Below are 25,120 nucleotides of genomic sequence, written 5' to 3'. Positions count from 1 at the left end.
GTTGGAGTCTCGGAGATGAGATTTTTCTTTTGTGAAATTTTTTTTTATGACTGGCTGGGTTCTTTGTATATTATGGCAATTTGGGTGGCTTTTCTTTTTGTTAATCTCATATGTGTTCTAAAAATCTCCGCCTAGCACCGATTATGTCTCGCAAAATCGCTAAGTCCATCCTTTCCGTTTTGATTAATGACTAGTCTCTGTCTAACATCGATTATCCAATTATACTGTCTAATTTAATTATAACTCGTCTAATCTGATTATTTTCCGCCAAATTTTGTATATAATAAATATTTTTAGAGCCAAATATAAATCAAATATGTATTTTTTTTATTTAGACATTTAAATTAAGAGTTTATGATGTTTTACAATATCTAATGTACAAACTTTTTATGAAAATCGTAAATTTTTTTTTAAAGTTACATTTTTATGTGTTTTCCGTAATTTTAAAGACAATCGTATAGTTTTATATTTTATTTGATATTTTTATTTTAACATAAACAAAATTTTACATATATTTAATACTATATATTTTTATTTTATTATTAATTTAATAAAATAACCCTAAAACTAGTCCCCGATTAATTTTCGTTTAATATCTGATTTTTTCGTTAGGCGCTAGGCCCACCCCAACCGCCCGACTAGTGCCTAGCGATTTCTAAAACAGAGATCCCATCCTTTCTTTTCTTATTATCTTTTGCTTTTGATTTTTTTTTTTTTTAGTAAAAGGAACAATGAAAAAAAGTTGTAAAGAGACTAAGGGATGACTTTTTAATTCCTAATTAAGAGATGGGAACTGATTCTCCTACTGAAAAAAAAAATAGTATCAATCTTCAGTTTGCTGTAGTTTAAATCTGGAGGGGAATCATCAAGATTATATATTTGGAATAAATTTGATTTTAACATTGCATTCATTTTCATCTAGATTTCAATGAATATTACTAAATTATGAATTTCTTCTATAATATTTTTTGTTTCAATGCCAAGTTAATTTAATTGGTACTCATTCCAATTGCTTACCAAAAACAATTATATAAGTCTCAATTGGTACCCCAATTGCTATTTATTTATTTCTATGATAAAAAAAAATTATAAACACACAATTGTTCAAGTTTTTCAAAAAGATATTCAACAAAAAAACCATAACAGACACACATTAACATTTAATAAAATCATTAAAAACTTACTGCTATGAGAAACAAAAACTTCATTTTAAAAGATTGGCATGTCGTTCAATGAAAAAAAAAATGAAATATACTATTAATTAAATGGGAAAAAATGATTGAATGATGTTGTTTTGCTTCTTTTTATTTTATTTTTATTTTTGGGAAATCACAAATAGGAAAAGGAAACTTTGTACCCCCAAAGTCTTGTCGTCCTCGACAAATTACTATTTATTTACGGATTAGGGTAATTATTCTATTCTCTATATATAGATAAAGGATAGAGCAATCCAACTTTCAGATACAAAAAGCTTATTTTTCTCTGATCAATCGAAAAACAATTCTCTCAAAGGTTTTTCTCTGGCCACGCGCGATGTTGAACCAAGACGCGATTCAAGAGATCCTCTCTCATTGTTCAGCGACGGAGATTCCAAGATTCCGTTTACTAAACAAAGAGTGCAACAAACGAAGTTGAGATTTATCGATCATCATCTCCATAGAGCGGACAAATCGTTTAGTATCACCCCCGTTTCGTCCCCGGCGTTGAAGCAGAACAAGAAGAAAAAGAAGATAAAACCCAAATCTCACTTCAGTTTCTTCCTCTGAACAACGCAAAGATCCAAGCTTGTGATACACATCATGGGATTTTGCTCTGTATCGGTGATAGGTTTAAAGGAGCGATAACGATACCAGAGTACATCGTTTGTAAACCTGCTACAAAGCAGTTCCGGATCATACCAAACCCTAAAACTCGATATCTGACGATCGCAACCGGTTTAATGGTGATTTCTTTGACCCCGTTTGGGTATAAGATCATTAGGTTTTATGAACCAAGGACATGGATGACCAAGGAAGGTTTCTATAATCACAACTCTGATTTTGATTCCCTCCAGAGTATGACTGTTTGGTGTAGAGGTTGTTGCTTCTCCCATCACGTTTGCTTGGTGAGCTCTTGGTCCTCCATGACCAGTCATTGAACGGTTCGTTCGAAGATGAGGATGAAGAATCCAACATCGACTCTTGAAGTGACCAGGCTTCTTACAATGCTCACAAAAGGGTGGATTCTTGTCTTCATGCTTGTAGTATCCTTTGTTTGCAGAAGCAATCTCCACTTTGTTGGTTGTCATTAGTTCTCCTTTGGCTCCAAATAGACTGATAGAACCATGTTCTTTTTGAATCTGATTGCATAAATCGTCGAGGAATGGGAGCTTATCTGACCTCAAGATATGCTTAATGAGATCATTGTAGGAGGAGTTCAATGTTAAGAGTAGTCCGAACACTTTGTCTTGTTCACGCCTCTCGTTTAGGATTGTAGGGTCGATGGTCTCAGTTGAAGCATTTCCAGTTCAGCCCAAAGGGATCTGAATTTTCCAAAGTGTTTGGTGAACTCCATATCTTCTTGGTTGAGATTGTTGATGGCTCGCTTAATCTCAAAAATTCGGTTTACATTCGTGACATTCCCAAAAACATTTTGAAGTGTATCCCATAAATCCTTTGCGGTTTCACAGTAGGAGTATGCTTCAAGGACCGGTGCATCAAGTGAGTTTTGAATGATGGCAAGAACTCCTTGGTCTTCTTGGAACCACTTGTCTTCTCCACTGGCGTCAAGCTCTTTGCTGTCTTCAGCGGTTTTGCTCTTTGAAGCTTCATTTGTAGTAATATGGGACCAAAGCCCTTGGCCACATAGGGCTGTTTTTGTGGTTCTTGCCCACAATAAGTAGTTTTCTCCTTTGAGAGTAACTGGAACGATAAAGGTTTTGGTGCCTTCCATGGTGAGTTGTCCGTTGATTAAAGTTATTATCCAACAAGTAAAGATGAACAACTCTTGAGATCAGAGCAGAAATGGGAGAAGGGATTAGAGCGGAAGTGTTTGGTGGGTGTGAGATTTAGAATATGGAAAAACTAGGCTCTGATACTATGTAAAATTTAAGAGGACAAAAGAGTATGGAAAGATTTGTGAGATATTGTGAGATCGAACAAAGATTGAGGCAGAGTGTAAAACAGAGCAAAAATAGAGTAAAAGAGTATAACAAATATGAGAGTGTTCTAGTGTAATGGAGAAAGAGATGATCTCTTTTCTAACTTGATTTAGCTCCTGGCTACAATCTAAATATAGACATTTACAATACAGAATATTCTACATAAGATGCTATGCACAATTACATATAATGAGAGTGACATCTCCTTAAGCTAACATGTGATCTTGGTTTGACTTGCTTCCCACTTGCTTAATCTCACCAACGGCTCTATGGAAGGATCTCAAAGTATTGGTGACCGTTGGAGGTTGTTCCTCTTGGACTGGACTTGCTAAGCCTCCGAACCGTACGGACGACCCATCTTGGTGAGTGTACGGACGTACGGACATTGGTGTGAATTTTCATACATTCTACTGTATCAAAAGCCTTAGAGATGTCAAGTTTTATGGCACTGTAGGGAGAAATAGAGGACTTCTGATATTCTTTTACGAGCTCTGAGGCAAGGAGAACATTCTCCAAGAGTAGACGGTCCTTGATAAAAGCAGTTTGGTTCGGTTCAATGATAGTCAACAAGCGATGGGATGATAATATTTCATTGTTTCTAGGTCTGTGGTCTTTGGGATCAACGAGAGTATGCTAGTATTGACTCTGTGAGGCATGAAACCATATATGAAGAAAGACTGAACTGCCGTAGTAAAATCTGGTCCAACAATATCCCACGCTGAATGATAGAATTCTACAGGGTAACCATCAGGACCCGAGACTTTACTGGATGGCATCAAAAATAAGACCCCTTTAACTTCTTCGACAGTAACATCACAGACAAGAGAAGATTCAATACGCTCAGTGCAACGGTAGTCTAATAAGTCTGCTAAGAAATCAGTTGAAGCTTCCTCGATATTGTCTGGTCACGCATGGAGAAATTGCTGGAAATGAGCAGCTGCTTCACGCTTAATCTCTGAGGCCTCTGTTATAGTTTCCCATGCTTGAGTCTTAAGCTGTCGGATAACATTTTTTGAAGCATGAGCCTGGGCAATGCGATGGAAAAATGCTGTGTTTTGGTCTCCATACTTCATCCATGTCAGTCGAGATTTTTGCCGATAAAACTGTTCTTCAACCCCAGCTAAATGATTCCACTAGTCAATAGCCTCAGATACCGCCGCAAAAGATTCAGCACTAGGCGACGTCAAAGCCTCGTTTTGGCAGTCACATAATGCATCGAAAGCCTCTCTAGTCCTCTTTGGAATATCACCATATTTCTCCTGGTTCAAAGATCGCAAACTGAATTTTAGCTTTTTAAGTTTCTTGTGATAAAGGAAGAGAGCTGATCTGGAGTGGTAGAGAGGCTCAAAGGCGTCCCAAACTTGCTGAACTGTCGAATGGAACTTTGGCGAATCCCCAAGATAAGTGAAGAACTTGAAAAGTCGACGAGCAGTATGCACTTGGTGAGAGAGGCTGACACTGCACCGACAGTGGTCAGAAACACCACAAGTCTCAAAGCTTGCGAAGGAGTTTGGAAAAAATTGTCCCCACGCCCCATTTACTACTGCACTATCCAGTTTTTTACCTATGGGATTGTCCCCTTGATTGTCCCACCAGGTGAAATACGGTCCCACATATGCCAGGTCATCAAGTTCACAATCAGAAATAAGAGACTGAAATCCATGCATTGCAGAATCAACAGTACCACGAGAATGCTCCGATGAGGCTAATGTCTCGTTAAAATCCCCCAAAATGATCCACGGTAGCTGGCCTTGAACAAAAATATCGTTGTTTTGTTGGATCTCCTCTCATAGCATACATGCATGAAACCATAAATTGTTCACCTGTTCCTGAAGTAACCCAACAGGTGATAATTTGTGGGCTTTTATATCATATATGCACTGTTACTTCTTCTCTCCAACATACCCAAATCCTCCCTAGCCTGTGATAATCATAATTTGTTTCAGCCTTCCACCCTGGGAAAGCAGACCCAAATATATTCTAAAAATTGTCTTCATTGACTCGAGTTTGAAGAAGAAACCAAAAAACGGCTTCTTCTCTCGAACCACATTATGTTTTTGCATTTTGTTGAAACCCCTTGTATTCCACGCAAAAAGGGATGACATGATCATTAGTGCTTCCCGAGGGAAGCTTTCTTTGCTTGATTTGCGGAGACACTTGTTTGTTGATCTTTACGGTTAACTATAGTCTTTGGTCTAGAGCGTGATCTCCCACGCTGCGACTTAGCCTTTAGAACAGAGAAGTCGGAATGCCCCTGAGCATCATTTACTGATTGGTCCTCAGACTTGGACTTAACCGTCTCTTGATCCTCAGGTTCATACTCTCCATCCTCAAGAGTCTCTGTGAGATCTTGAAACCGACAGGTGGAGCTAGTTGTGTCTTCCTTTGCCAAAGTTTTCGAAGCAACTGCAGTAACAGAGACGGGGTTTGTCGGGGATCGACCTGATTTCTTTACTAGTGACCAGCTGCCTGCATCATCCTCAGTACCTACAATTAGGTTATGCAGGGAAGACAACTGAACAATCCCCGTTTCAGGTGATTTTCCTGCAGTTAGATCACCCACCACAGCTCCTTTTCTCACCTTAACGCATTCTTTCTCGACATGTCCCCATTCCTGACACACAGAACCCCGAGACGGGAGCCATGGGTAAGAGACAGAGATAGTTAGCCCCAAACCCGTTAGATTGATTTTATCCGGTAGCGGCTTCTCCAAGTTGACAACAACCAGCAGACGAGCCATGTCCAGGCGGACACATCGCACCGTGTTTGGATGGAGCCTCTGCATTTAACCTATCTGATCACCAAGAAACTGCAGACCTTCATTAGAAAACAGAGAGTCTGGGAAATTATTAAGATTCACCCATATCGGGATTGCTGAGAGGTCTGGATTGGAACTTGCGGTAGAATTGAAGGACTCCACTCACGAACCAAGAGTGGGATATCTGCAATATGCTAGAAATGCCTTTGAAGAACCCTCTGACACATTTTAACATCATCGATTTTGAAAAGGACGGACTTAAGAATTGGGCATCAATCATAGAGACCTTCGCTGGAGAGGACCATCTATGATTAACGGTCGCATGAACCTTTCCGATGTGGGGGGCATCACCAATGAAATAACCACCAACGAACTTAGACCACAGAGGCTGAGAATCTGCAACTAAAGCTGGTGGCCCCTCAACTTCAATAGCACCTTCCTTTACTTCCGGAGCAGAGGACGCATGGTTAGAAATAGTCATCGTGTTCTCCACGGCGGTAACACCAGACAATGTTTTGGGAGAAGAAAAAGTTGGCGATCAAGAGGATGAAACAGTTTGCGAGTAGGTCTTCGGTGAAGGAAGATGGAGACATGGGCTATCCCATGGGAGGGAAGAACCCATGCTCGCCGGACTCAACTGCCACAGGGTTCTCTCGATAGGGTTTTTTCTCTCGTTTTATTTTGATGGTTTTTTTTTTAAACTCACAGTTATATATATTTAATATTTATGATGTTTTAGTCTACTTCTTATTTTCTTTTTTTGAGAAAATTTTTAGTTTTATTATTTAGCATATTTTTTAAATGATTTTCTGATATATAATTCTAAATTTGAAATTAAATTTAACTTGTTTTGAAATATTTTTCCCGTGATATGCGGGGAGGGAGGCTGAATCCTAGTTACTAGTAATTTCTAATTAAAAAAAAAGTTGAAAGTTACGAACTGTGGTTTGAAACAAAATGTCACTAATTAATTACGTTTTAGTTTTTGTTTTTCTGCGGTCGAATTATTTTAAACAATTTTATGTATTTTTTAGTATGAAAATATTGATTTTTTTTTTTTGTTTAATTTATCTTATTCTTTTGGTCACAACTTAAGGGTATGGAATTATATATGCTTTCAGAAATATGAGCTTTCATATATCAATGGTTTACATTAAAATATAGACTAAAAAAGAAAATTTAGAAGAGTTGAGTTAGTTATTTCATATCATGAGATTGAAGGGTCTCAAATTTTTCATCACGTTTTGTGAACACATTTCACATTTAAAGTTTTTATCTTTCTTCAACTTGGCTATTTTCCTCTCTTTAGAAAATCATTTCATTGGTTTGGAGCTAGTAAATTGAACATTTGTAATAAATTTAAATTCAAGCGAAAAAGGAACAAAAGTAAAAACAACTTATAAATATTGAACCTAACTCATTTCTTAAGGGGTTTAAACTATGTCTTATGGAAAATCGATAATTCTCTAATTTACATGTTTTAAGCATCCTTTTTTGTCTATATTTTGCATTGTTTATACTCTAACTTTAGCATTTTTAGGTCATTTACATTAGGAATTTGACTTTAGACCATTTAGGGTGTTGCATTCTTGCATTTGCACATTTTGGATGAAAACAAGTGCTTTAGAGCCTAAAATGGGGAGAAACAAGGTCAAACCCGTGCATGTGCCCGAAGGAGCTATTGAGCAGGAAGAACAGTCCGAACCCCAACCCGATCGAGGAAGATTCAAGAGAAGGAAGAACAACCTGAGGACCTACCCGAGGAGTTACCCGAACATATCCTCGTGCACCCCATCGAACAGACCGAGGAGTATATGCAGAAATGAACATGAGAGTGTTTTAACAAGATTTTAGAGATTCATTGTCTAAGGAATATTTGCTTGAGGCATGTAAGACATCTATATTGGTCAGGAAGCCTTAGGAGTCGATTACCCTATCCTTAGGAGCTTTCGTATTTTGATTGTTTACATTTTTATTCATCACTCGATCCCTTACCCGAACTGGTACTCGATCACCAGCTTCGTGTAACCCCTCGAGCTGTTCATATTCATCTTGCTTACTCGATCACCCCACCCGATCATATACTCGAATGCTTGCATTGAGTGCTTAGGTCATGTGGTTCTTGTTTATTTGCTTTCTTTTATTTATTTTAGGATTGTTAGATCAAAACCATTTCTTGTCTGGCTTGATTTGCACAGTACTGATCATATCTTATCTGCTAGCATAATAACCATTTGGATTGATAACCCTTTGTACTACAACTGCATAGGGAATTGATACCCTGGGTGAAAATCCTGTTATCAATTTGGCGTCGTTGCCATTTGGTTGAATTTTATTTGCTACATTTCAGATTTCAGCACTCTCTAGATCAAGTTCTATTATCAACTTTGGTTTGGTACAGACTTGTTTACTTTCGTGTCTGTTTGTTTTACATTTCAGGAACAACCCGAGCACCCACCCGACCCGTCACTTGATCACCTGGATCGGGTAGACCTTCATGTACTCACTCGGTAATTGATTGTACATGCAAACACGATCTAAGGGTAGCCAACACTTAAGTCCATTCATCAACCACATCTACAGACCAAGGCTTATCCGTCAACAACAAGTCCAGCACCCACAACCAACAACAATTGAGGAGACAATGAATAATCAGAATGGTCAACCAGCTCCTCAAGAGAGGACCCATATAGGGACAGGAGATGCACCTTCTACTCATACTCAAGTACATGGCATTGTGCCACCTGCTGTTCAGAACAACAACTTTGAGATCAAGAGTAGTCTCATCCAGATGATACAAAGCAACAAATTTCAAGGATTGTCAATGGAGGACCCATTGGACCATATGGATGAGTTTGATAGGCTCTGTAGCCTCACCAAGATAAATGGAGTTAGTGAAGATGGATTCAAACTCCGGCTTTTCCCATTTCATTGGGAGACAAGGCACACATCTGAGAGAAATCACTCCCCAAGGAATCCATCACCACTTGGGAAGCATGCAAGAAGGCATTTCTATCCAAATTCTTCTCCAAGGCTGCGAAATGACATCTCTAGCTTTGTTCAAAAAAATAATGAGACGTTCAGTGAAGCTTGGGAACGTTTCAAGGGATACACAAGCAGATGCCCTCATCATGGTTTCAGCAATGCATCATTGCTAAGTACACTATATCGAGGTGTAGTCCCTAAGATCCGGATGTTGCTGGACACCGCAATCAATGGTAACTTCCTCAACAAGGATGTAGACGAAGGTTGGGACCTAGTGGAGAACTTGGCTCAATCTGATTTCCATTACAATGAGGAGTATGATCGCACTGTGCGATCTACTGGAGACGATGATGCCAAATACAAGAGAGATATGAAAGCTCTCAATGACAAGTTGGATAGACTCCTCAACCAGCAGCAGCACGTCCATGCCATCTCAGAGGAAGATCCGTTTCTGCAACAAGATGGGGAGACTGCTCAGATAGAGGACATGAACTACATCAACAACCAAGGAGATTACAACAAGGGGTACAACAACTTTAAACCAAACCCGAATCTGTCATACCGTAACCCGAATGTTGCAAATGCCCAAGACCAAATCTACCCATCAGCAGTCCAAGGGAACCAGGTTCAGCAAAAGCCGCTTGTTTAATACAATCAAGGCTATGCTCCTAAGCAGCAGTACTCTAGCAATTACCACCAACCAATTGCACCACCTGGATTCCAACCACAACAAGGACCACAAAACCAATCACAAGACGCGGACCTTAGAGGATTACTTCAGCAAATGATACAGAGTCAAGCATCGACTGCCATGGACAATGCGAAATGCTTTGCGGAAATGAGCAATAAGATTGATTCTGGATATGATGACCTGAATGCCAAGTATGATTCTCTCAACACTAAGATTAGATACCTAGAAGGCCAACATAACACTCAACCTCCTCCAAAACTCAACCAGCTCCCAGATAAAGCTGTTCAGAACCCAAAGGATTATGCCACTGCCCAAGCCATCTTTCTTGATGATGATTATGAGGACTACCTCACTGAGGACATCGATATTCAAGATGGGGAGGATATGGATCATCATTGGCGGAATGAGTACCAGTACTACATATCCGAGCATGAACCCGAGCCTATACCCGAGGAGACTGATCGAGTTGATGATCGAGCACTGTTTCGAGAATCACAAAACGATGAACCACCCGAAGCTGAACCCGAGGAGACACCCGATGATGGTGATCGGATGATACATCAGATAGATATTCAGATGACAGATCAACCTCAACTGCCTGTAGCAGATGAAGGGGAATTAGAGAAAAGGTTCAATGCTACTCTTGACATCCACATAGAGGCACTTGCGGAGTGTATGGCCAAGCGAAAAGCTCCACCTCCTTTTCTCTTGCCACCACACGAACTTCAAGAGGAAATCACCAAGGAGGCAGCTCAGTTGGAGATTGAAGTTAAGGAAGCTGTCAAGGAGATTGGGAATGCAATATTGAGGAGTGGAGTGTGCTTAGATCTTGAACTGTGAATCGAGGAGAAATTGGAGGATCCCGGCTCTTTCACTTTGCCGTGTTCGATAGGACTTTGAATTTTTGACAAATGCTTGTGTGATTTGGGAGCTTCAGACAGCATCATGCCACTGTCAGTTGCCAACAAGATAGGTTTTAGCAGTTTTAAACCAAGTAGTTTGTATTTGGTTCTAGCTGATAGAACAATCAGACATCCCATTGGTATCCTGGAGAACTTGCCTCTCAGGATTGGAAGAGTGGAAGTCCCTACTGATTTCATGATCCTCGATATGGATAAGGAACCAGACGATCCATTGATCCTAGGAAGACCATTCTTGGCAACAGTAGGAGCAGTGATTTACGTGAAACAAGGCAATATCAGAATTGAGCATGGAGAGCATTTCATGATGGAGTTTGGCATCAGGAAAGGAATTAAAAGGCCAACCATTGATGGTCAAGCCTTCTCCACCAAGACAAAGCAAAGAAGAGTCAAGCATCTCAGAAAAGTCAACACTACATTTGTTGTGGAACCAGATCAAGACCAGGAAGATTGGTTGAGCCAGTATGTTCCAGTGGAGAGGATTGCAGAACCTCTCCCTCCTTATACCCATGCTTAAAAGAGCATGAAGAGTCAAGCTTAGTGACTTAAAACAAGCTCACTTGGGAGGAAGTCCCAAAGGTACCTTTATTTTATTTTAATTCTTATTTATTTATTTTATCTTATTTTCTATTTTTGCATATTTACATATATATATATATATATTTTATATTGAAATAAAAAAATAAAAAGAGAAAAAAGAAATTTTGCGGAACTCGAGGCTCCACCCAAATCCGTACACGATGCGCCTGATCGTGTTCCTACTCGGGTGGCGAGTGGAGTCCGAATTCCACAACCCCAAGCCCACTCTTGGCAAAGCCCAAATTGAAAACCCTAGCGGCAGCCCTTCCTATTTAAGAAGACCAATCCCTCTTCCCCAAGACAAAATCGATAAGTGCTAAAAACTTTTAAACTTCCTTCTTCTTACTTCTTCTCTCTCTCTCAAACACGAGTGTTCTAAGATTTTCGAGAACTAACCCTATTGATCTCGAGTTTAGCTTTTCTTTCTTTTTAAGGCTTTTATCAATGGCACCAAAGATGAAAACCTACCAAAAGAAGGGAAGCAGATCAACCTCCGCCGCTGCAAGAACCGGAGGTGATGCAGTCGAACCTCGTGAATCCCAAGGAAGAGGAGACGTTCCATATTCCCAACCGTTGGCTGGACGTATCGCATTCCCACCCGACCATCCACCCTAGCCAGCACTCGAGCACCCGATCGGGTAGATACCCGTGTTCTCTCTCCCGATCCAATTGCAGTTGCAATCCGCCGATCTCCTCAACGTAGGAACCTGTCTACGTCTGAGCGAACCGTTACTGACCCGATGGAGGTCGATTCAGATGTAGGAGGAGGAGAACCGGAGGAGGACCAATCGTTACGACTGTGAAGCAGAGCCACAGTTGCAAGAGGGAAGAGACCAGCCTCTAAAAAGGCTGAGAAAGTAGCTGAGAGAGCAGCGGAAGAATAAGATCACGATACCAAGGGTGAAAGCCCTGACAATGATGAGGAGCAGCAAGAACGCACCAAGATAGCATGTAGGAGGCTGAAGTAGAGAGAAGTGGAGACTCCAGCCAAGCTATTCAAGGTCCTCCGCAAGATGAGCTTCGTAGGAACCCGCTACCCCCACCGTGAGACGATGAAACAGTTGGGGATCATTAGAGATGTCGAGTTCCTTTTCGACATGTGCCACCTGGGCAAGATGATGTGAACCAACCTTGAAGCCTATGAGGAGGAGACGGTTCACTTCCTCTCCACGCTACGGTTACACTTCTTCGAGGACCACCCAACCCTACTACCCGATGGGGGGATCGGGTTCATCACTTTCTCCGTGCGCAACAAGGAGTACCGACTAACCTTCAATGAGTTGGAGACGCTGTATGGGTTCAAGGCCGGTAGTGGAGAGAATATGGAGGTGAGCAGGGAGGAGATGAAGTCCCTATGGCTGACAATAGGAGACAAACTTCCATACAAGTCTACAAGCTCTAAATCCGCTCAAATAAGGAGCCCGTTTTGAAGTACTTTCAAAAGTCTCTAGCTTGCACTTTATTCGCTAGGAAGGAGACTGGGAATGTGAATGATCATGAGCTCCATCTGCTAGACATAGCCTTGTGTGGATTTTTAGACAATGCTAGGGATGGTACACCGCTGGTAGGGGATGCTGTGGACACTGGAATGGTCTTTGTGCTGCTCGATCAGTTCCTCTACCTTAAGTCTTGGGCGATGAAAACATAGAGAAGAGAGGGAGCTGGAGAGATCTCCATAGGAGTATTGGTCACACCAATTTTGGTGGCCTGCGATGTGCCCTTGAAGGGAGTTGTACATGAGCCGAGATGGTTGGACATCGACTACCTCACATTGGCGAGATACTTGGCTTATGAGAAGCCAAATGACATGTTGCTCTTCAAGTTCAATCATCCTGCAGTGGGGGCTACCAAGATGATCCTACCCAACGTCGTGTGCACCAAAATCCGGCTAGGGGATAACATAGACTTCGCACCACCTTTGGAGGAGCTGTACAACCCGGAGGAGGCATCCAAAGCTGAAGAGAGACAGCTGACTGGGCAAGGACAAGGAGACAACTCGGAGGAGTATGATTTTGAGGACTATGTTTGCTCTCAAAAGCAACCCGTTCGAGTGAGAGAAGCTCACAAGAGGATCGAATGGCTAAAGAGGATGAACAAGTTCCTGGGCAGGAAAGTGAAGGACCTTACCGGCTCGGTGAAGGTAATGGGAAGTCAGATCAAGGAGCTGCAAGATAAGGCAAGCTGTACCTCAGCCCCCACTTCAGCTTATGCGCCCACATGGATGGGGAGAAGCGGACCACTAGGAGGGATCCGAGGATTAGCACCTCCAGAGCCTCACGGAGCGTCATCTTACGAGCCCCAACCAAAGGAGGATGTAACCAGACCCGACAGATCGCGGAGAAGCCACTCAGATGCCTATCCGACGCCTAACCCAATGGGGTACACGATGCCTTACCCGATGACACCATCGGGCACACATTCGGGTGAGCACACGGGTCCTCTCCCTCAGACATACCAGATGCCCTATCTGATGCTCTACTCGATGCACCCTGCAAGCGGCTACACGGGTGACCTTCCTGGACCTTTCCCACCCTACCCATCCTACTACCCAATGTCGTACCCGATGGGCTACGTGATGTCTTACCCGATCAACCCCTCGGATGCTGGTCCGAGCAAGTCGTCCGTGCACATCACCGAGCTCTTTGAGGAGCGAATTTTGGCACCTACTGAAGCCGTGACGACCTTGGTTACACATTGGCAAGCATGGAAGCTGTTACAACCTCCTTCTTCACCAACCCATGAGGTACCACAATCATCCAACCCTTTGTAAATAACATTGCATTTAGTTTTATTTCCTTTTGTGTGATTCTTGGATTCTTTTTCAGACATTTGAACTATTCAAAGCCAATGTCAATCCCACTGTCTGCGAATGATTGATTTACATGAATGTAATCTTGCATGTCTTTAATCAGATATGTGTCAGTTCGTTCTCTATCAGAACGTCTGTTTTACATTATTTGGTGGTGACTTGTTTCATCAGCAACACATATGTCACGAAGTGGACGTAACCATGAACAAGGTTCTGTTTCGAATTCACTTACTGAGACAATGAGTGAAAACAGACAAGTAATTAACCCATGAACTGACACTTTCACCATTTTTTGCCAGATTGATTGCTCTTAGAATCGTAATCCTGTTTCCATTGGCCTTTATTAGTTGTATAAGTACTAAGAAAAAGTATTGTTATCTTTGTGATCTTGACTTGAATCTAGAATCATAATAATGTTTCCAGCGGACTTAGTGAATTACGTTATGTAGTCTATATATAGTTAGCCTTGAACTTGTGAATTGTGATCTTGCATTCATGGAGTTATCTGATTTTGGAGAACTTCTAGAACATCTGGCGGCTGAGACTGGTTTATAAACGCTTCTTCTGGTTCAAAGCCTAAAACGGCCAATTGAATGAGTCTTGAGTATATAAAAATCTATACAATTCTTAACACTTTTTTTTTTGTTATAAACTTCTTGCAGTAATTATTAACATTCGTCTATTGTTCTTGAACTCAACTTTCCATCAAGATCTGTCAGGACATCATCTGTTTGTATTTAGAAGCCTTGTGTATATATGAATGCTGGAAAACAGAACAGATTAAAAATTCAATTATATGACACAAATTATACAGCAGATCAGAATGAGACGACCAATGAAAAAATTAGACATCATTTAATAGGGTTTTTGAGGCAAAACCTGAAATGAAGGATCGATCAATGGGGCATACAAAAATCACATCATACAGTACTGTGTCCTAGTTCTTTGGAGTCCCGCCCGTATATAAGATGCTCGTTCCCGCAAGTTTGGTTTTGACGTTATGGATTATGATGGTTTTGAATATTTGAATGTGTGTGTAGTGACTACTGAGGTAACATGACAAATCAGATAAGCAGAAATGATTCGATTAAAATATTAATTTGAAAGTTACTAATTAAAGTCACTCTCATCGTCGGCTAGCCGGGTTGCGCGCAAATGCTCAGTAGATTTTGGTTTGTTGGTCACTCGTATGGTTTTAAATTTGGGCTTATATTAATTAATATACATGGTTGACTTGAAAATAAAACTTCTAGTAAATTAATATTGTAAAAATTAATAAACACTATAAATTAATAATTTTTGCTGATTTCGAATCGAATCAGTGTAAAAAATACCAAAATTTAATAAAATAATAAGAAAATAATTTTTTGGAATATCTATGTAAAAGATGATTCTAATATATATATATATATATATATGATATAATAATATGCATTAAAATTATGGATTTTCTCTTAAGGCTCATAACTATAAAACAATTGTTATATTGTATTTTTAAACTACAATAATATAAAATAATCTATAACATATCATAAAATTGCTTAACTTTTTCAAAGTTTTTGAATTTCTAGGTAAGCATCATTTTCATTTTGATAGTTTTATAGGTTATTAAAATACGACAAATAATATTGTTATTCATAAATTTGAATCTATGTATGTAATGTGTATAAGTGAATTTGTTTATAGTATTTGTAATTTATCGTCACTAATTTTTTCTAAATATTACAAATTCAATTGTAAAACCATAAAATTTTTAATATTTGAAAGTCTAATTTGATAAAATTGTCTCAATTCATAATATTTAAGAATTTAAAAAATAAATACATCTATAAATTAATAATTATTAATTTACATTATATATTATTTACACTATAAATTAATAATTATTTATTTATATATAAATTAATATCACTATAAATTAATAAAATATCATGGTCTCAACGTTATTAATTTATAGAGGTTTTACTGTGTGTATTTTTAGTTCTAATTACAAAAATATCATTCGACATATTCCATTGCCACTGTTCATAATCTGCTCGATAACACTTTACATCCAAGATCAAAGATATTCTTCATCATATGATATAAGAAATATATTTGTAATATTAGCGAATAATCATAATAAGTTTACAATTTTACATATATTGATATCGATATAAACTTGTTTTTAATCTATTTTTAATGATACTAATTTTTTTTTTCAACCTAAACATTAATTAAAAAGAAACTCCAAGATTGGTTGCCCAAGCTGGAGGAGAGTTGTTTACAAAAAGCGTTTCCGACGAAAGCAATCTAGAAGAACGCGCTAAACAATTAGTCTTATTATTTGACGACCTTGGAATTTTGGAAAGGGTGAAAGGAGGCAGGGAGGCACTAAGCACCTGGAACTCATCAAGAAACGTAGAGAAGGCCGGCCACTCTTCTGGAGCTTGCACCATTGAAAATACCTCTGCAGAATCCGTCTTGAACCTTTGACACGCAATGCCTCTGGAAAGAACACACTCCATCGCCCATAATAATGCTTCCATCTCCGAATGCAGGGGGGACACACTTCAGCGTTGACATCTTGCACCCAAAACCAAGGTCTGATTCTCACCATCACCACACCACCAGCCTAAACCAGAATATTGGTCCGTAGATTTCCACGAACCATCAACTTGACACCGAATTATCATCTCCGGACCTTGCAAAGGTTCCGTCAAACCAGGCCCACTCCTTGTTGCTAATTGGGCTTCCTCCCACCACAATTGTTCTTTTAAAGCCTGATTAACAATATCTAATAGCTCTGATTGTAACCCTTGAAAAACTTTTTTATTCCTATCCTTCCATATAAACCAAACCAACCACGGTATCGAACTGTGTGTCGCTCCTAAAGCCATAGGACCTAACCCTAGATTTGAATAGATCGAACCAAAAGGGAACTTGTATGAGTGTAATCCATCATAAATCTTTTCCCACACCTTAGAGGAACTAGGGCACTCAAATAAAGCATGATTAATAGACTCTGCCACTAGGTCACATCTCTTACATATCGTATCACAATTAACTCCCCGGGAAGCTAATCGCACCGTCACCGGAAGAGAGCCAGAAGCGATCTGCCAGAAAAAGTGTTTAATTTTTGACGATACCGGAAGATTCCATGCCTGATACCTCAGGACATTACAATTTGGACCAAATTCCACTTCCGCCTTCATAGCGTGAGCTACCTTATAACCTGACTTAACCGAATACCAACCCGATTTTGTATAATGCCACACCAATTGATCAGGTTTTACAAATTTGCTAATATGCAAACTCCTAATAATTTGAATATCCTCCGGATCCATATATTCCTGAAGGATAGGTAAATGCCACTCTTTAGTATGTGGATTAATCAAATGATTTACCATTAGATTTGGGTGTAGAAGTCTACCCCTACCATTTGCAGGTCAAGGATACTGATCGGGAATCCAAGGATCCCGCCAAACCGAAATGTTGGACCCTGACCCAACCGACCATCAAGCACCTTTTTCCACTAAACTTTTGGTTGAAAAAATGCTTCTCCACCCAAAATAGGGTGAATAAGGTTTTTTGGCCATCAATGGATGATTGTTCCTAAAGTATCGACCTCTAAACACTTGAGCAAATAAAGAATTCAGAAACTATATTAAACGCCAATACTGTTTAGCCAGTAGAGCATCATTGAAAGTCTCCAATTCCCGAAATCCCAATCCTCCCGCTGATTTATCCCTACACATTTTATCCCAAGCCACCCAGTGGAGCCCCCTGTCGTTCCCATCAGAGCTCCACCAGAAATTTGAAATTGCACTCGTCATTTTGGTCGATAGACCCTGAGGGATTTTGAAACAAGACATAACATGCGTCGGAAGAGCCAAAGCCACCGACTTGAGTAAGACTTCCTTCCCTCCCTTTGATAAAAACTTGGCTGTCCAACCGTTCACCCGATCATTTAACCTATCTCGCACATAATCAAAAACTTGTACTCTTGATCCGCCGAGACTCTCAGGAATTCCCAAGTATGAGCTCATACCCCCTTCCTTGGAAATCCCAATAACAGATTTTACCTTGTCCTTGACTTCCGGGGTCACCTTCTTACCAAACATAATAGAAGACTTGTCCAAATTTACCTCCTGAACAGAAGCTTTACCATAGTTTCCTATGATATTCATGACTGTTGAACATTGTTCTTCATCCGCTTTACAGAAAAACAGACTATCATATGCAAAAAGAAAATGAGAAATAGGGGGCGAATCATGTGCAATCTTAATACCCGAAATTTTCTCCTCCCTCTCCGCCTTTTTGATATTAGCTATCAAAACCTCAGTACAAAGAATAAACAAATAAGGAGATAAAGGATCCCCCTGCCTCAACCCCCGCTTTGGTAAAATGGATCCACGGGGTTGACCATTAAGCAACACTTGATAGGAAACCGAGCTCACACACCACATTATCCAAGAAATCCATTTTGAATCAAATCCTAACCTAATTAAGACCGCCTTCAAGAAATCCCATTCAACACGATCATAGGCCTTACTCATATCCGTCTTGAAGGCCAAAAAATCCGCATTGCACATCCTATTGGTCTGTAAGCCATGAAACATCTCCTGGGCCACCAGAATATTATCCGTAATTAACCGACCAGAAACAAAGGCCGATTGTGTTTCAGAAATAATAGATGGCAAAATCTTCTTTAACCAGAAACAAAGAATTTTCGAAATTATCTTATAACTCACATTGCACAAACTAATAGGCCTGAATTCTGCCATTCTTTTTGGTGTTTCAACCTTTGGGATCAAATAAATATTAGTTTCATTAATTCTGGGATCAAACATGCCAGTCCGAAAGAAATCCCTAACCAGAGCAACCAAGTCCCCTTTTAAATGAGGCCAGACCCTCTGAAAAAAAGGGCTGTCATCCCGTCTGGTCCCTTCTAGAAACATTAAGACCGCCTTCTAGTAACCTAATTAAGACCGCCTTCTAGAAACATTACCTTGTGAAGCATCATCCTCAGCATCGGACCCACCCTTATCCGTTTCCATTTGACCATCATCAATATTAACAACTGAATCCTCAACCAGACCCGGTGCCTCACCCTCCTGAAATTCCCCATCCTCAAGAAGATCATCAGAACTCATCGATAAACCAGCCTCATTCTCACCACCATGCATACCATTAACATCAACCATGAGTGAGTCTTTCTCCTTCACCACCATGGCCTCAGCGGGAGGGATGACTGACTCAAAAGAAACACCAGGCTGCGGAACAAGATTTTTCTTCACCTGATACATAGGTTTCGGCCAAGCAGGACCACTTCCCTTTCTAGGTGGCTGTGTACGTGACTGATGGACCATGAAGATACCCTGCCCCTCTCGAGCCTCTGCCTGTTGCCCGTAGCTCATTTGCTGACCCATTACTCCATGATTTTTAGCCTGGTATCTGGAACCATTTTTTGAACTCTCACCAGTACGCACCTGTTGTTGGTCCCTTTCTCGAGTTGTTTCTGAATTAAAATCCAGAGCTCGCTTAGCAACCTTCCTCGGCTTCTCCCAACCACCCTCAAAATGTTGAACATTCGATTTCAGTAATGGCTGATTCCATGACCCACCTCTCTTATCCACACCTTCTCCCTGACCACGACCCCCCTCCCCTTTACTTAGCTCACGACATACCTTCTGATCATGTGTAAGCCTATAGCAATGGCTACAAAAACCGAGTAGCTTCTCATACTCCAGTGAGACCACCACCTCATCTCCAGTGTTAAACGGGACCACCAAATGAAAGATCAAAGGAGTAAAGCCATTAATAGTCAAAAGAAAACTACCAGTTTCCTCATCGACTTCACGAAGGATTCCTATCTTCTTCCCAATAGCTTGTAGGGTTGCAATTTCCCAAAAATGCATAGGAATCCCAGTAGCCTTCACCCAGAAGTTAATAGCAGATGGGTAAGTATCTGAAATGATAGGTTCCCACCTGACCAAGGCTTACATCCAATTATCAAAGTGATAAGGACCGTTCCTCAACACCCCTTGAAGATCCTCCTCAGTTTCAAAGTTAAACTGAAAGGTATCCTGACCAAAATCCGCACCTTCAACCCTCTCTTCAAGCTTCCATATCTTTGTCAGATTAGCCACTAAGGACTCCATTCGTTGAATCGAAGGATTCATCAATCTCCCAATGAGAGTTAGAGAAAACTGCTGAATGCGATGTGCCATCAGAAATTTTCACCGTCTCAGTTCGAACTAATGCAGCCTTTCCTTTGTTGAGGTTCAATTGAGCCATGATAACCCTACAAGAACCCGAAGCACAATGAGAACCCTTTGAAATAACCGAAGCTTTACAAGCAGACAACTCGCGAGGAAAGAAAACTCTACTGGTATTGTCCAGAGAGACTGAAAGAAACGAGATGAAACTATCGAGCACCACCCAGAACCAAATAAATACCAATTGATTATAAGTAGAATTCACAATCACGAATAAATGTCGAATCCTTGACCCCCTCATCAAATCGCGAAACCAGAGTATACAGAATATTTTCTTACCCAGAACTTCGTGAAGCCAAATCCCACTCTTTCCATAAGCAAAACCAAATCGCCCAATACATCCCCAATCTGGTCCCATAACGACCCGATCAATTTCCAAGGAAGTTGAATCTCTCACAATCTGTATTATCCTCCAGACCCCCGATCTTGGTCCTTGGAAAGCGAGATCCCACACTCTCCAAATCCCATATTCCTGATTCACCAGATCGTGATCGTAAATCTCCAGTCCATAGAACCAAAACCCGACCAGAAAACCACCAATCCCCATATCAATTTCCGCCGCCGAGAAACATTTAAGAACCAAACCTAATCGCCATCACAAAGAAATTACGATTAATGATACTAATTTATGAAACAAAGTAGTTATTTATAAAAATTATAAATTATTTAAGACTATTTGGTGATAAATAGTAAATGGAAATGGTAATGATACTAATTTATGAAACAAAGTAGTTATTTATAAAAATTATAAATTATTTAAGACTATTTGGTGATAAATAGTAAATGGAAATGGTAATGATACTAATTTATGACATCCATTTACTATTTATCACCAAATAGTCTTAAATAATTTATAATTTTTATAGATAACTACTTTGTTTTTTTTTTTTTTTTTTTGTCTTCAAATAGAACCAAAATGGGAAGGTTTGAACAGAGGAAAAGAAAAAACATAGAAACAGAGAAACAACAACATTATAACGCCTCACCCCTCACTTGATCATGAAGCCAAGAAGGCCCTCCAAGTGAAAGATAAGACTGAAACCGACCAGCTCTTGTAACGCTTGTGGCAATCGCCATTGCTACCTTGTTGGCAGTAGTTGCAACCGAGTAACATCTCCAGGCAGAGAACTTAGACAACATCATATGTATTTCATTCAATATCAGATGAAACCGAGGCCAAACCGACGGATTATTAACAGCCTCACTGACCATAGAATTATCCATGACAAACTCTACCTTAGGTATTTGCAGAATTGAGACCGCTTCACTTGCCCACAGGAAGGTTCTCAAAGCCGCAAGGAACCGTGAGTCTGGAGCTGTAAGTGCATCTCTAGCATGATAGAGTACCTGTCCTTGAGAATCTCTCATGATCCAAGATCCACCCGACAACCTGGATCTTGTTCTCCATGAAGAACCAATATTGCACTTGACAAAACCCATTGGAGGCTTACACCACTTGATCTCCAATTTGCTCTGCCTTACACTTCGGGGATGATCTGCATAAGAAGGTAGAGCCTGAACCGCAAACCATTGAGAAGAGTTGTCCTGCGCAGTGAGCACCATATGTCGAAGATCACCATGTTTCCCTTGAAAGACCAAAGTGTTACGATGTTTCCAAATTCCCCAAAGCAACCAAGGTATAGCATAACGTATCTCCTCAGGGATTGTATCATTTTGGATCAGAGACCATAGGTGTTCCCAGTTTTTATCCACATCTACCGGGGAGAAACCACCATTTGGAATTGGGACATTCGCCAGAGCGAAGGCTTGACGAGCTACCGGACAGTCAAATAACAGGTGACATATAGTTTCTGCTTGAAAACCACAGCTCGGGCACCGAATATCTCCTCCACAACCTCGCGATGCTAGACGTTCAGTTACCGCAAGAGCACCTGAGAGCAGTCGCCACAAGAAAGTTTTAATTTTGGGAGTTGTCTTTATCTTCCATACATTCGCTTTGAGCTCATTCCTATGATTCACAACTGCATCAGTAGGTTCGTATATTGATGGAAGTGTTTGTTTCAACCAATAACCACTCTTAACAGAGTAGGAGCCCGACTTAGAATATGGCCATATATGACGATCCCGGCTTCCAACCTTGATAGGCATTGCTAAGAATTGATTTGCATCATCCGGGGGGAATAAAGCCTTCACTTTCTCCCTATCCCACTGAGACTGATTAGATATCCGAAGCTCAGACACACGCAAATTGACTTGAAAAAAGGTTTGCGATCTAAAGGGTGCTCTGGGATGCTTGTCAAAAACCCACTTGTCCAGCCAAACCATGGTATCACATCCATCCCCAATGGTCTTCATTAAACCTTGTTTAAGTAACTCACGCCCATGTAATATGCTTCTCCACGCGTACGACGGTCTCGAACCAGAGCCACATTCAAGAAATTAAGATTTACGAAAGTATATGCTTTTATAGAATCTCCCAATCAGAGACTCAGGGTTATTCAGAATCCTCCATGCTTGTTTAGCTAACAAGGCCTGGTTAAAATCCCCAAGATCCCTAAACCCTAAACCACCTTCTGATTTGGATTTACACATTTTCTTCCACGCAACCCACGCAATCTTCCTCTTCCCCTGACAATTGCTCCACCAAAACTCACACATGGCACTTGTGAGCTTCATGCAAAGGTTCTTACTCAATCTAAAACACGACATGGCATAAACCGGAAGTGCCATCGCCACCGCCTTCAAAAGGACTTCTTTTCCTCCCAAGGACAAAGATTTCGCAAACCATCCTTGAAAACGAGATTGTAACTTATCACCGATGAACCCCAGAAGTGCTTGCTTTGATCCACTGAAACATTCCGGTAACCCCAAATATGAACCTGTGCCACCTTCTTCAAAAATTTTCAACGTTTGCTTGACCATCACCTTAACCTCCTCAGGTGTCTTCTTCCCAAAAGTGACTACAGATTTGGTGAAATTGATTACTTGCCCAGACGCCTTCCCATACAGGTGAAGACAGTGAATAATCTCCTCACACTCCTCTTTAATGGCTCGACTAATGAATAAACTATCATCAGCAAAAAGTAAGTGTTGTATCACTGGACAGGAATCATTGAAACTGAACCCCGTTAAGCTTCCTTGAATCTCACTGCGGTGCATCACATGGACTAGAGCCTCCGCGCACAAGATGAAAATGAAAGGAGAAAGTGGGTCTCCCTGTCGGATTCCACGACCCGGTTTGATGAATCCATAGTCACACCCATTGATGAGCACAGAAAATGTAACAGATCGAACACAAACCATTATCCAACGAATCCATAGACTATGGAATCCCATCTTGATGAAAAGATGCTCCAGGAAGTCCCACTCAACTCTATCGTACGCCTTCGACAAATCTGTCTTGATGGCAATGAAACTCTCATTAAACTTTGCATTCGTCTGGAGAGCATAAACAATCTCGTGTGCGATCAGAATATTGTCAGATATCAACCGCCCTGCTACAAAAGCGCCTTGTGTTTCTGAGACTAAACCCTGTAAGCATCGTTTGAGACGTGTGCAAAGGACTTTTGACACAATCTTATAAAGAACAGAGCACAAGCTTATTGGTCGCATATCCGACATAAGGTTGGCATTTGGCTTCTTGGGGATCAAACACAGCTGAGTGTGATTCCAGTCTTGCGGTAAAGAACCAGTGTTGAAAAACCCTTGAACCTCCTTGGTGATATCTTGGCCAACAATTGCCCAGTATTTACGGAAGAAAGCACCAGTCCAGCCATCAGCACCCCGAGCACTATCCCCTTTGATGTTAAAAGCCGCCTGTTTAATCTCCTGATCCGTGATTGGAGCCACTAGTAAAGAGTTCATATCTTCAGTCACGCGTGGTTCCATACCTTCCAAGAGATCAGTATATCCAGATGGGTTAGAGGTTTTAAAAAGCTCAGAAAAATATTCTGCCGCCACAGTACCTTTAGAGCCCTCCTCAAAACATTCAGCACCATTCTTATCAACCAGTGATATCAGTCGGTTCGTTAACCTCTTATACTTGACACTGCCATGGAAGTAGGCAGTATTCTTATCACCAGCCTGAAGCCAGGATTCTCGACTCTTAAGTCTCCAATACACCTCCTCCTCACGATAGGCTACCGCTAAAGCCCATTTTATCCGGCTTAATTTCTGGAAATTAGGGTGCAGCTTAGTTGATTCCTCTTCCAAAACTTTCCTAAGCAACTGAATCTGCAGTGAAGAATTCATCAGATTACTGTGTTTCCAACATGACAAAGCACAACGACATTTGGCTAAGTTCCCTGTCACTGAGCTCCTGGAGCTCCGATTCCCCACTCTCCAATGTTCTTTGATGATATCCTCAGTTTCCGGCTTATTGATCAAGCGTTTATCAAAGATAAACCTCCCCTTGTAACTTGTGTCATCTCCAACCAATCTAGTGAAAATTGGTCTATGATCAGAACCCAAGAGATCCAAGTATTCAGTATTCACCCGAGGGAACAGAGTAAACCACTCCCTATTACCAAAACTCCTGTCCAACCTACACTGGACCCAGACGTTGTCTCTTCTACCACCCCATGACAACCGTTTCCCAAAGCTTAGAATCTCTTTAACTTTGCATGTTCTTGCCATCGTACGGAATGGATAAAAGGAGCTATCTGGTCTCCTAGGACCTCCCAGCTTTTCAGAATTGTCCATAATCTCATTAAAGTCACCAGTGAGCATCCAAGCTTCATCTCGTTGAATCCCTATCCGCATTAGTCTCTCCCAGACCTCCTGTCTTAGATGGCGAGCAGGGTCTCCATATACAAATGTGATGAAGAAAATAAGATCTCCCTTAATGATTTTAGTATCAATCATTCTCGAATCAGAATGCAAAACCTCGACCACATACATGTCTTTCCAAAATAAAGCTAGTCCTCCACTAAGCCCATTTGGATCGACGATATGCACTTGGTCATACCCCAACCACTCTTTAACTCCTACTACGTGATCACTGGAGTTTTAAGTCTCCA

General features: G+C 40.7%; 1 protein-coding gene across 1 annotated transcript; it reads right to left on the bottom strand.

The window, feature by feature from the left end:
* On the bottom strand, positions 4,273-4,806 carry LOC104720687. The gene has a single exon (XM_010438565.1). The coding sequence runs from the start codon at positions 4,804-4,806 to the stop codon at positions 4,273-4,275; it is 534 nt and encodes a 177-aa protein (XP_010436867.1).

The sequence above is a fragment of the Camelina sativa genome, chromosome 10, assembly GCF_000633955.1.
Source record: "Camelina sativa cultivar DH55 chromosome 10, Cs, whole genome shotgun sequence".
In the NCBI taxonomy this organism is placed as follows: Eukaryota; Viridiplantae; Streptophyta; class Magnoliopsida; order Brassicales; family Brassicaceae; genus Camelina; species Camelina sativa.
The sequence above is the reverse complement of the archived record's forward strand: the minus strand, read 5'-3'. Positions and strand labels throughout refer to the sequence as shown.

Excerpts from the sequence above, each read along its gene's own strand:
- LOC104720687 (XM_010438565.1), bottom strand. The coding sequence starts at position 4,806 with ATGCATGGATTTCAGTCTCTTATTTCTGATTGTGAACTTGATGACCTG.